Source organism: Quercus lobata, chromosome 10 (genome assembly GCF_001633185.2).
Source record: "Quercus lobata isolate SW786 chromosome 10, ValleyOak3.0 Primary Assembly, whole genome shotgun sequence".
Taxonomy (NCBI): Eukaryota; Viridiplantae; Streptophyta; class Magnoliopsida; order Fagales; family Fagaceae; genus Quercus; species Quercus lobata.
This window is the reverse complement of record NC_044913.1, coordinates 29,175,817-29,189,972: the sequence shown is the minus strand read 5'-3', so window position 1 is coordinate 29,189,972 and position 14,156 is coordinate 29,175,817. Positions and strand designations below refer to the sequence as shown.

Below are 14,156 nucleotides of genomic sequence, written 5' to 3'. Positions count from 1 at the left end.
TGGTTCCTGATTTGTGCCTCATAGTACATCCCTAATGTACTCAGGTTGGCTTTTTTTTTTTTTTTTTTTTTTTTTTTTTAAATTTTATTAATAATATTTTCTGTTAACTATAAAAATATATATATATATATATATATACACACTAATTAAAAGGAATTTGGGTACAATTCTTAAATATAATTGTGCTTACAATCTTGTAGGTATTCTAAATCCTGTTGGTTATGCACTCATGTAGCTCCACCAACAGCTCCACTAACAGCTACAAGCAACATAACTCAAATTTAGTAGGAAACAAAAAGTTGTACTAGCCTAGGAACAAGCTATAGCCTAACCTCCAACATTTTATTATTAATATTTTCTGTTACCTATTAAAAAAAACAAAACAAAACAAATATATACCAATTAAAAGGAATTTGAGTACAATTATTAAACATAATTGTACTTACAATCTTGCAAGTATTCTAAATCCTGTGGGTTATGCACTCGTGTAGCTCCACCAACAACAGCTCCACCAACAACTGCAAACAACATAACCCGAATTTAGTAGGAAACAAAAGTTGTACTAGCCTGGGAACAAGCTATATAGCCTAACCTCCAACATTCTCCACTAGAACTGCAGGTGGATCTTGTGGAACATTTGGCCTGCTTCTTTCCTGGAAAAACAAATACAAAAATAATTTCACAGATTATCTATCAAGTATTCAATAGATAAAAATAGTGCAGCAAGATAACCCTTATTTTTATAAGATAATAGAAGAAAAAATAAAAAATAAAAAGTTGCAAATAAAACCAATAATCCAAAACACTCAAGCCTCATTTCATTTAGGTGATGATAATGACTAAAGTAAAGCCTATGCTACTACAAACCAAATTCTGCCGACTCTGTTGTCCCTAGTCAACAACCTGTGGTTCTTGACCAACATGTTGTCCCTAATCATCTAAAGGAGAATGATGTAGGAGTCCGTGAGAAGGATTTATTATATTTTATTTGATTTTATGTATCAAGGGCAATTATGTAATTTCCAAATATTCTAGAATGGGCTATGCTTATAGTCTATTTGGGTCTTATTTTATTTTAAGTTTGGTTATTTAGTTGGGCTTAGTAGTAAAAGCCTAAGGAGTCCAAGTCCAAGTCTTATTAGGGTTTTAAGAATTAGGTATTAGACTTCTATTTAAAGAGTTGTAATGCTTTTCTATTAAGATGATTAATGTTTTCAGTATTTAAGAGCTATGAAGCTCTCTTTTATGGTTTGTGTGATGCAGTTTTCTCCGAAGTTTGATGCCAAGAAAAACTAGGTGTGATGTTTAGGAAGTTTAGGAGTGATGCCTAAATATTTATCATTTATTTTATTTTACTGTTTACAGCACAAGAACAACCACCCAAACCTTGATTGTTCTCCTTTGTTTCATCCCCAAACCCTACTAATCCTTGTCCTCTTTGGAAAACCTATTATCCCTCTTATTTTCTAGCCTATTTCCCACCAAAACCTAACACTAAACCCTCAAAAAAGACGTATTAACAGATCTACCCCAACAGTTCTAAATTAGATTTTGTTTGTTCCCCCTTGTCCTACATCAAGAATGGTCTACTTCGTACAAAAATAAAGAATCATATTTGAGTGAGGGATAGGGAAATGGAGGAGCTACGTGCTCATGTTTGACAATGGGAATTAGAGGCTAGAAGGAGATGGAGGGGAAGGTCTACTGAGCAGTCTTATCAGGAGGACAGCTCAGTGAGCAATCATGTTAGGAGGGGTTCATGTTGAAGTCCGTCTCGCTTGTCAAGGGACCGATCAGAGAAAGTAGCTTTAGCATTGATTCATGCAACCAAGAAGCTTCCCCATTACTTTCAGGTTCATACAATTTGTCTTGACTAAGCATCCTTTACAAGCACTACTGAGAAGATCGGATTTCACTAGAACAAGAGCCAAATGGGGGACTACCTTGGGGGCTTTTGACATCATATACAAACCAAGGAATTTGGTCAAATGGCAAATATTGGCAAACTTTGTTGCCGAGTTCTCACCCCAAAAGCATGGTTGTATGTAGGGTGCAACAAATCTCAGCCCATCCATGGAAAATATGTATGGATGGGTCATCAAATGCCCAAGGATCAAGCATCAGGGTGGTGTTGGAGTCACCCAAGGGCATAAGAATGGAGCATTCTATGAGCTTGGGATTTCAGGCATCAAACAACAAAGCCAAATATGAAGCATTGTTGGTAGGGTTTTGAGCCACCGTGAAGGTAGGTGCCACGGAAGTGGAAGTGTGCTTGGACTCACAACTAGTTGTTAGCCAAATTCAAGGGGCTTTTATGGCAAGAGATGAAAGAATGTCAAAGTATTTGAAGGTAGCACAGCAACTACAAGCCCAATTTGAGAAGGAAAAGGTCACCAGAATCTGCCAAGGCCCAATCTGATATGGCAAGCTTAAAAAACTATTAATTCCTTGAAAAACCCAATAATTTTGGTCGGAAAGGCCCAAAAAAATTAAATCCAATAAAATTTACGAAAAGGCCCAATAAGAGGTCCAACTCGCCAAACCATTCAATCCGACCCGTTCAAACCGATGATCCGACCCAGCGGGTCTAACCCATATTTCGGTTGATTGCGGGTCAGTTTTTCAGTGACCCGACCCAATCAGGTTGAGTGCAAGTTGGACCCAAACCCGAGCTGACTCGACCCGTGGACAGCCCTAACAAAAGGGGTGGAGGAGAGGCTCTCTAGGCTTGAGGCCCCTCCTTGGTTACATTTGGAAGGGGAGGGGATTATCCACAATATCAGCGAGGTTCAGCGGAGGCGAAAAAGCTTAGGGCACAAGAGGCAAGGGAGGGTCCACCACGGGGGTGTTTGTTGGGAGAGGAGGATCATCTTCCAGCTCTACCACTTCCCTCTGAGCTGCAGTGGCTTGGGCCTCCACGTTGATAGGCGCTACTCTAGGCTAGGGTTGCCTTGACTGCCGCCAGCTGGGATCCCCTCAAGAGGAGCCTAAGTTGATGACTCTGGAACATCCCAACTTCTCAGCATCTCGACAGGAACATCACCTGCCCTGATTTGGAGTTTGCTCTCCAATACCTGCCTAAGGGCGGTCTCTTTCTCATGGTCCTGGTGGCCTTTTTTAAGCAAACCTCCAACATATGGAACCCTTGGCAAGTATGAATAAAACAAGGCAAATGTAAGCATAAAGACAAAATGTAAAAATTAAAATAAAAAGGGGGAAGGGGAAAGGGGGGGCAAGGGGAGGAGATCAAAGGGGAGTGCCTTCATCGAAGGGGAGTGGGCCACCATGTAGCCTAAGTTCATGTGTACGGTTGGGGCTGCGGGATGGGGGTTGAGCTACTTCCACTGCTTTGGACAAGAGGGGTGGATTGAGGCTCTGTCCAAGTAGGAAACTCGGCAACAGTAGTGACCGTTTGGCTTCTGGGGCCTTCACCCACTCGCGGCCTCTTTGTTTCGCCAAGTGGATGGAGGAGTGATCACCACAGTTGGTTGGGATGGGGTTGATTGGATTTGCCCCATGTCGTCGTGGGGTGCAGCCACAAAATCCTCAACCTCCAAGGTTCTGAACTAAACCACCATAATTGTGGCATGTGATCCCTCGGCAACCTCTGTCGCTACGTTGACTTCTCGATTTTCAGCAAGTTAGTTGTCCTAGGCTCTAAAATTCAGGTTAGCTATACCATCCGAAAAAGGGGGAGGAGAATCACTTCGTCCTAGTCGGGGACTAGCTTGCCAAGCTCTGTACGTCTGGATGTTAGGCAAAAATCCCTTTAGTCATACAAGACTAAAGGGAGGGGGTGCTTAGCCTTTATAGCGTCCCTAGGATCTTGAAAACCCCTGTAAGTGGGTATGTAGTCGAGAATTAGGTGGGAGGGGCGGAGTTGACCGTCAAAATGGATGTAGACCTCGAATCGAAAAATCCGGTTGAGGTCAAGCACTTTCACAATGTTCAGGTTCAGCTTAACGTGCCGAGAACCTGCACGCCAAAAGCCATAGAAAGAGGAATAAAAGAAGACACCAAGTAAGAAAAAAAACCCTCTTTTGGCCAACAAACTTGGTTTGTTCGGGGAGGTCAAGCATGAGATCTCCCTAGCATGATAGTTCCTAATAACCTTCAAGAATTTCCCTTGTGAATTCTTGTTGAAGTCGAGTTACCGCAACAGTTATAGATGTAATTTATATTGTGGTGGGTGAGGTTTAGGCCGAATTGCCTATTAAACTCTACCACACACCCGACCACACGAAAAAGGATAGGAGTACACTTATTAGTGCTATGCCTATACAATCTAAAAAGGTGTATTAAGAGAGGGCTAAGACGAAACCTAACTCCGCCCTCTATTACAGCTATTAAAGGGAAGAAAAAAAATGGCTCCTTGTTCCTGCTGGTCAGCCATAGCGTCTTGATGACAAAACACTACTTCTACATCACGATGGATGTGATACCTGGCCTTAAAAGCCAAAACGAAGGGGGGGGGGGGGGTTGTCTACTAACCTAGCAAATCTACGCATAGCACCCAAAGAATATGGAAATAAGAAAGGATGAGGATACTTACAGAGGATGGGCAGACGATCTCAGTATGAACACTCTTAAGGAAGAAAGGAAGGGCAACAAGGGAGTGAAAAGCTTAGAGGAGAGAAAAAAAAAAAAAAAAAAAAAAAAAAAAAAAAAAAAAAAAAAAAAACACTAAAGCTCCAGGGGAGTATTTATGGGGGAAGAAGTAGTATGGTAAATAAATAAGCACAGACACACACCAACAACAGCAACCACCACCTTGAATAACACATTTAAACTTTCATTAATCAAGAAAGTAGATAATTATTTGGACGGATATTGCCATACCTCATCAACCACCAAGGGCACTCCAATTGCACCAGTAATATTGGAAAGAGAAACGCCCATATTGTAGACAGATAAATCAGGATAAATATATGACTTGCCATCACAATATATCACTTCAACTGGCTCAATTTCAAACTTTCTTTCACAGTATTCTGAAAGCATTTTCGCCTAAGAGAACAGAGGAAGATCATTAATTAAACTACTACAAATCAGAGTTCCAATCCAAAAAAACTTGAACAGGAATTTCTCAATTGCCTACCATTACGTTTAAAACAATCTTGGCTTTTGACAGATCAGTGGCAGTACATTCAATGAATACATTCTTTGTCTCTAATTTGATTGCTGAATGTGCACCATTTATAATAGGGGGCAAAGACAAAACAGTTCTGCATAAAAAATAGTAAAATACATTTAGGAAAGAAAAGGGAAATAAAACATTAACGCATCAAACTTTATATTACCAATAGAATATTTAAAAGAAATTTAGTGCTGTAAATACCCTACAAGAAGGAGAGGAAGGAGAACAAATTGATAGAATAATAAAGAAATAACAACATTTTAAATAAATTGTACAGTAAAAAAGCTAAAAATTCTTATGCTTGCATACACATCAAGAAACCATCGTACCTTGTACTGTCATACAACACAGGGAACACTGGTGAGTTCTCAATTATGTGCAAAAACTTTTCCAGTTTCAAATCTGACTGCCAAATCAGTGAAACAAGCATTAAGAAATGAAACAATTATACAATCAAGAACGATGTAAAATAAAGCTCCAGAGAATTATGCACAAAGACTATATCACAATTATTTAAAATATTGCAAAGTCAAGGTATATTAACAAGAAAAGTCTCAATATAGGATTCACTTTGTAAAACTCCATCAGCTCATCAGCTCTGAAATTCTTCTCCTAAATTGCAAAAGACAAAGTTACAAGCAATCAGTTCCAACATTGTTTATTGACTTTGCAACTTCACACTATTTTTCCATAAAAAAATGAAATAAGATATAAAATGTGAAAAGCAAATTTGCATAGACCACTGTTATCGACGAAAGTATGGGAAGTTCTGGTATGACAGGAAGTTCTCAAATAAATCAGATAAAGTGAAACTCATAACCAAGTAATATGTAGGTTAACTTGCTAATATTACAGACTGAATCTTATTGGCAAAGGGAAACGCAAAAATTAGAAGTGTGCCAAAACAACCGAAAAAAAGGTCACCGAAAGAAAAACAAAGAGGCTTGCAATTGAGCAAAAACTGTCTGCTTCTGGAAGCTGTCTACCACGTGATTCCATACTTTTGATTTGGAAAATTGGATATCATACCAGGAGAAAGGATAGCTTAGATGTCAAGCAATACACCAGTGGGAACCAGATTGGTTCAAAACTCCGTGTATCTTTTTTTTTTTTTTTTTTTTTTTTTTCAAATAGGTAATAATGCTTTTATTGAATAAAATGAACATTGTGTTCAAGATGATGAACACTCTGAACATGAAAAAATCCAAAAAGCTCAAGCTAAAGCTAACAAATTGTAAGAAAGTAGGAATTGAAATACATTGTATAAAACCCCAAGTACAAGCCCACTAAAATAAAGTACCAAAAAGATGTTTTAAAAGATCAACGGATCTCTCATTATCTTCAAAGATATGGTTATTACATTCCTGCCAAACTAACCACATTAGACAACCTGGAATTATAATTTACAAGAATTCAAGTTTCATCTCATCAGGGAAAAGTCATTCTTTTACAGTGTCTTTAAGGAAGGCATTTCATGACATTCTGTTAATCAGAAGCATAGAATGACATTCAGTCTCTCGAGCATAATTCTATTTTTTAATGACCCTATCAGGTACCAGTCCTGCTCACAAAGTAACAATAGAAAACTATGTCCTTTGTAAATAATTGAGTTAAAAATATAAACATTACCTGCTTGAGTGGAACAAAATTTATACTTGAAGGCGGCAAAGCCTGAAATAAAGAGATTCTTGTGAGTCACTGATGCAGTAATGTGTCTTACCTCATTTCATACAGCCTACGAGTAACATTTGCACTAAGCAGATTTAAGCACAACAACCTTGTACAAATATGAGAGGGAGAGAGAAAGAGAACTTGCCAAAGCAGAAAACGTTTGTGGATATGCTAAACAAACTAGAATTAAACTCTCCCACAACTAGTCACAACAACAACAACAACAACAACAAAAAACAAAAAACAAAAAAAAAAAAAAAAAAAAAAAAAAAAAAAAAAAAAAAAAAAAAAATATCATCAAGACCCTCAGACTAACAATATAAAAACCAATTTAACTATCATAGGATCGGACAAGCCAAAAAAGATTGAGGAATAAATTAATTCAACCATTCAGAATAAGAAGTTCCTAACTCAAAACTCATGTATAGGCCACACAGACTACTCATAAAGGAAGTAGAGTCAGTACGGTTTTATCTCCACTCCATATGCATTTTTTTAAGTATTAGAGGACCAGAGGGTTGGTAAGTCCAGAAAAACTCTTGGCTTGGAAATGGACCTTCCCTCTTCCTTCTACAAAGGTAGGAACTCAAATGAAAGAACCATACCCATACATTCAGAAATAGTTTCATTCCTACGACAATGCCAAATGAAACAAAACACCAAGAAATCATGTAACACGCCATGAGAAAGGAGAATTATTATCAAGAAATATCTACCTCATATGTGAAAGGGCCATGTAATGTATCCAGGTCATGAGTCCCAATCGCTACTAGGGTTCTTTGCCTAAAACAAATGTTAATTGCAAGCATGTGGAAAGATAAATTACATAAAATATTCATAGAACCTTCCAATTGAAAAGTCAAAAGAATAAAACAAAAGTAAACATAAATTCAAGACAAAGCAATGAAAAACAGATGATAGCATAAAAATTCAGCTCAACCAATACTAAGCCCAACTAAAGTGGGGTCACACGCACACAATAGCAGAAAAAGATACATGGCAGATACCCTGTAGTTGAAAAAAAAATCACAGAGCCAAACCATTTTAGTTTCAATTGACAACTGCAACAAACCAAGGTTGCAGCAACGGGAAATTAATAGTATTTATACCAACAATTTTATAACATTTTGGTGATTGAAACAACTCTACATCCTACAGAAGTTCACTATGCAGGTAACTTTTTTTCTGTTTTGGATAAGTAATACAACGAAAGTACTTATTTGATTTAGACATATAACAATATGAGGTTAGCCAGAACATGGTACAGAAAAACAAGTTTCTGCTCATAATAAAGACAGTGACAGGTGTAATACAGCTTAGCATCAGAATCGAAGTGGTGAAGACACATGATTACTACTTGTTAGTTCAGATTTTAACACAAAAACGTAGGAGTGTACACACTACACTAAGCAATTTTATCCTAATTTGAGCTGTGAAATTACCACATGGAAAACATATAACATATGTTCAAGCAAAAATCTATCCATGGATAACATTGTTTAACCCACCCCAGCCTTTCATCATTGTAGCCAATAAAGAATATTTTGACTCTGTAAATGAACCTGGTTCAAGCAGGTGTATGCCAGGTGTTTTGCTATCCACTTGGACATGCAAAAGGTTCAAGGCCAACTTGACTGGAACCAACTACCTAAGATTTTCCAGCTTTTAATATATCAAACATTGTTTAGCCAAAAGCCTATCATCTGCAAACTGAGCAAATGACCAAACCAAAACTTCATATTGCATAGAAAGATACCGTAAATACTGTTGAAATGTAATTGTGTATCATGATGTAGGTAGTCATTAAGGAAACTTTGAGGCCTCTAGAAAGATACATTTTTCTTTTGCTAATTTTAACAAATCTTTAGACAAGATATCAAATGATCAAGAAAAATAATTTGAAGACCATTGACTCAATGAAATGTAACAACTAGAGACAAAGCAAATCCAAACATTTTCCTCATGTTTTATTGGCAGGTCGACTTCACCCTCCACCTTATTTTTACTAAGACAGGATGTGACATTTCCTATGTACTGGGCTGTGTGTTTTTTAATAAAATTTTTATGTTACTTATCAAAAAAAAAAAAAAGCTAGAGCTCATAAGTGTCATCTCTACCTCTCTTAGCTAATTTGTTTCTCCCATCCCATCAACCTTTCAAGGCATTAAGCCCATCTTCAATATGTTAAATCTTTAAATGAAAATATCTCCCCCCAGCCATCCAAAACTAAATAGATTTGATCTTTTTATTTTTTATTTTTTACTCAATTTTCTGGTCATTGTGTCGCAATTGTTTCTCTGTCATGTCTTAACTGTGGGCAAAATTTTGAAAATAAAATAATAATAATAATAATCAACTGACACCATGACACCATGCAGTTGTCTAATGAGTTTGTGCAAGGAGCCATGTCCATGCTTCCTTGGGCTGCCTATTACAACGAAAAGATCAACACCCTCATTGTTGCTTCTTTCATCAGCCCCCCTCTCTCCCTCTTTTAATTCCAATTCTCTCCCTTAAGAGTCTTCTTTGTGGTCATTGTCAACTTACCAAGCTAACAAAACTAATCAGATGCAATAGCCAAACTGAAAACAATGTTCGGTTTTTTTTTTATAGGTAAGAGATATGTATATTCAAAAAAACTGCTAAGTGCAAAGAAGCACTAGCAGAACATAATGTACAAGAAAAGAAAGAGAAGAACAAACATAAAGGAAGAAAAACACTAAGAACAAAGGAGAAGAGAACTAAGGAATAAAGGAAGAGAATCACTAGAAGTGAGTCCCCAAGCCCTAGCCCAATCAAAAAGAGAACCAGAAAAGAGAGCGAGCATTTGGTCATTGGATCTATCCAAATCCTTAAATGTCCGCCGATAGCAGTAAGCTTAATCCAATCGTTTCAGTAAGCACTGGTTGTAAACTTCCCAAATCCCAACTTGACATAATCGGGTTGGACAGCAGGTTGATACTCCCGACCAAACCCAACTCATAAAGACCCTACATCTAAGTGCAAGGCTACTAAACAGTATGGAAGAACAAATATATCTTTCAAAGTTTAGATGAAAATTGAGAGTAAATATAAAACCACATGCATTTAAGCAAACCATTGTGAATATTTCTTAAGATTACCATTATGCATTCTGATGTTTGCATTATTTGTTATTACCATGTTGTTTATACATCCCATGCATAACCCATGCAAATCAACCTTGAAACAAACTGTGAAAAAACTAGAACCAAAAATGACTAACCATTTCATCTTTAGATTTAGTCGAAAATATGATCAATAGTTCAGCAAAAATATTTAACTTTTAATCGTTCAAAAGTGTTTCAATCTGTAGTTGTACAATCAGTTAGAAGACACAGAATGCCAAGTTACAAATGATAAGTGAATCTGGAATTCAGAATTCATTACCGACAAATGTTCTCATGAAGCTTGTCTTGGAGATCAATAAAGCTGTTATAACTTGCAGTGTCAAATGTTACGTCTCTTAAAACAGCACAAAGAACATAGGGACGAACTGAACACGTCTGCAAGGGGAAAAGAGATAAATGGTTCGAATACCATCAAATCAACTGGGTCACTTAAGGGGCAATTTTTCTCCACAATAGGCTAGTGAATTTCTAAGATAATAACCTCTTGCTTCACATGCATCTTAATCATTGATTTTGTACTGATGTTAGCCACTTTATATGTTGGTATCTCCTGCTGCCCATTGAAGATTCTAAGCGCTTGAGCAATCCCTTCAAGGCAAAGCAAATCAGATCTGTGCATGTATATCAAAGAGGAGTATAATTAATATTGCTCTCATATTTTTTTATTATCAAAATATAAAATTCTAGCAAGCAGCTCCACAACAATTAAATAAAAATCTCTTAGCTCTTAAGGTTTTTTAAAAATGAACTAACCACATTGAGTTAGCAAAAACAGTGTTGCTAAAAGCACAAGGCGCACTTAAGCGCAAAGGCCTCTTTGATCCTAGGTACAAAATGCAAAGCGCACACCTAATTGAAGTGAAGCGCATATTAAAAAAAAAAAGTTTTAATAAATTTAAAAATAATTGTTAATGAGAAATACAACAATCATACAATCAAATTATCATATAAATTGATATAAAACATTTTATATAGAGAAGAACACAAAAAAATAAAAATAGAGAAGAACTAGGGGGTTGCGGGTTTTAGGACAAGTTACACTCAAACTTACTTTTTTTTTTTTTTAGTAAGTTACACTAAAAATATGCCAAATCAATGGCCTATATCAATAATGTCAACATCCTAAAGTTTTAATTCAATTTTGGTTTTTTTTTTTTTTTTTTTTTTTTTTAAAGCACAAAAAACCGCGCCTAAAGCACGCTTTTTTAAGTGCGCCTCACTTTAGAGGCAAAAAGCACTAGAACTTTGAGGCTTTGCACTTTGGGCTTAAGTGCACTTTTACCAACACTGCTCAAAAAAGCAATGCCCAATAAGAAGATGAAATTTTGTAAAACTATTTCACTTGAAAAACTCAGATTATAACTTATAAGCAAATCCTTGATATAAAGCACAAAAAAATAGTATGTGAGAAGCGAAGACAATAACTAATTTCAAAGACTCATATCCATAATAAATGAAAAAATTATGGTACATAAGAAGGTCGACAACTTACCCACTTAAAAACTTCAGCATATCCGACAAAAGTGTACACAAGACTAAACTCATTGATAAAACTAAGAAAATTTTTTATAAAAATGAAAATAAAAAAGACATAATATTCACTTGTGAAACCAACTCAAATTATAAGCAAAATCCATATATGACTATAAAAATTAGAAGAAATAAGACTATAATAATAATAATAATAACAACAACAACAACAATAAGTAGTGTATAAGTGGAAAAACCTTGACTTTTTCATGATGTAAACCCGAAGTACAAATAATATTACAAAGTAATATAAGCAAAATTTATTAGTGAAAATAACATCATATATATGCTATAGAAAAAATAAAATTGGGATATTAGAAGTTTTGGTTTTGCCAAGTGCTATCTTCTCTTTGCGACAAATGGCTACACTCTCATTAATTATTAAGATAGTTTACCTTAAATTAAAATCTATTAAAAATATATCAAGTGAATTACCAATTTTTAGGGTAGTTTACTCTTGGTAAAACTCTGTTACCTAGGTTTCAAAATTTTTAAATTCTGCTTTGACTAAAATTCTATTATCAAAAGTTTCGAGTAACTAAATTATTTAATTAACTGGGAGAAACCCTATAATAGTTTCAAATTGCTCAATAGCTATTGAGATAGTTCCGAAAATAATATAATTTTTTTTTATTTACATGTATTTTTAATTAATCCGTATATCGCACAGGATAACTACTATTCGTTATGTCAACTTGCGAATCAATGAGGAAAAACATAGTTTAAGTTCCTTCAGCCATGTTATGCACTACTTGTCCATAAATGATAAGATATATCAAAAAGAATCATCCAATTGATGATATTTAACATTTGATGCAAAAACTCCTTTTCTTACAGCACCCATAAATCAATTTTAGAGCCCTCCATAAAATTTAATATAAATATTATCAAATCTATATACAGAGTATTTTCTTTCATTTTTATTGATAAGTTACACACCCCTTTGATTTTTGAACTCACCACCTCATTTTTCACCCTCTTCAAAAAATTATCTATATATCAAAAAAAAAAAAAAAAACTCACTTTTATTATTTAATTGAAAGTTATTTAACAACAAAACACAAATTATATAAATGAAGAAGTTTAAAATTCAAACTAAAATTTCAAAAAATTAAACCAGCTGCTGTTACAACTTAAAAATGTAACTTTTTTTTATTTATATGTTTTTTTTATTCCTAAGAACATGCAATTCTAATCGAATTCTGCACATCTATTTTTCTATTAAGAGATAATAAATAGCAACTTTGCCCAAATAAACAAAAAGCCACGTAGATACATGCATGCATACATACATACAAATGCATGCGCTAAATCTATGGGTCCGGCTCCTCTGTTCTCTCCCATTTTAAAATAAATAAATGACATGTGGCACATAGGTAGGAAAAATGACAAAGTTATCTTTAGTAGTTTATGTGTCTCTTTAAAATGCCTACAAAATATGACACTTTCTTACTAATTTAATCCATGTCCGCCGAAACAAACTTATCCAAAATTAATAATAATAAAAACTTCTCAGACTTACGACACTAGACCCAAAAAAATATATACCGACTAATAAAATACCTATGATCAGGTACTATAATTTTGTAGATAATTTCTCCATTGCCTTTAGCTCCTTTATCCAAATGTTTTTCCTTTTCAGAAGTCTGAAAAAAAAAAAAAAATTAAATAAATAAATAATTAAAAGTAATTAATCATTTCAAAATTAATATTTTAAAAGAGAAAGAAATGCGAGTGCTTACGACGTATGCAACGTCATCGAGCTTAATCCCGAACCTGGAACAAAGTTCTTTGAACTCTTCTTCCGCTGTGAGATTGATTCAATACAAACCAACACAATGTGATTAATTTCTCCTATAAACGAATTTAAATATAAAAAATTGTGATTGGATATTGAGAGAGAGAGAAAGCTGACTGTAAGTTTTTCCTAGAGCCTCGAAGAGACGATCTCTTCCAATGCTGACAGTAGGCATGGTGGTTTTGAAAAACCCTGACAATGAAAAACCCTTGCCCGAGAGAGAGGGGGTCGGGTTTTGCTTATGTAGTGAGGAGGAAAGGATCATTTGACCTCGTTTAGTTATTGGGCTTTGGGCCACCTAACAGAGATTGTACAGGTTTTCCTTCTTTTCTTTTTTTTTTTTTTTTTTTGATAACCCCTTTTATACATGTTGATACGGATTAATATTACCCAAAATTTGATAACTTTTTGGCATAGGAGGAGGCGAGTTTTCACTGATTTGTTTCATTACTAATATCACCATTTTTTTTTTTTATCTCCCACTAAAAATTTTCCACATTAATAAGTTTCAGTTTTCTTTTGTAAAATTTTTGTCTAGGCTTCTTTATAGAATTTTGTCTAGGCTTCTTTATAGATAAATTTTGTTGTATAAGTAAGAGCATTTGTATTAGACGGTACAAAATAAAAAATGTATCAAATTTACACATTTAAGCGGTAAAATCATCCACATCAATCAAGTTAAAACTTTGTAAATTTGTAAAATTACTATAGCAGCTATGTAAATTTACACTAAAACTAATCACTTTGCATTTAGTTTTTTATTCTTTCTTTACGCATCTCAAGAATAAAGGAAGAGTGTGAATGATGGTTATTGTGTGTAAAGAAAGAAAAACAATTGAAAAAAATCAAGAAAAATTGATATTTTAATGAA

General features: G+C 35.0%; 1 protein-coding gene across 1 annotated transcript; it reads right to left on the bottom strand.

Annotated features, from left to right (window-relative positions):
* Positions 1 to 227: 227 nt before the first annotated feature.
* LOC115964600 (phenylalanine--tRNA ligase beta subunit, cytoplasmic-like) lies at positions 228 to 13,460 on the bottom strand. Its single transcript, XM_031083879.1, has 14 exons — positions 13,403 to 13,460; positions 13,239 to 13,294; positions 13,051 to 13,133; positions 10,439 to 10,568; positions 10,217 to 10,332; positions 7,525 to 7,591; positions 6,767 to 6,808; positions 5,708 to 5,749; positions 5,467 to 5,543; positions 5,099 to 5,225; positions 4,840 to 5,007; positions 593 to 653; positions 447 to 518; positions 228 to 259 (listed from the first exon to the last, which is right to left on the bottom strand). Exons 1-14 carry the CDS (start codon positions 13,458 to 13,460, stop codon positions 228 to 230), a joined length of 1,131 nt encoding a protein of 376 aa, XP_030939739.1.
* Between the last annotated feature and the right edge of the window lie 696 nt (positions 13,461 to 14,156).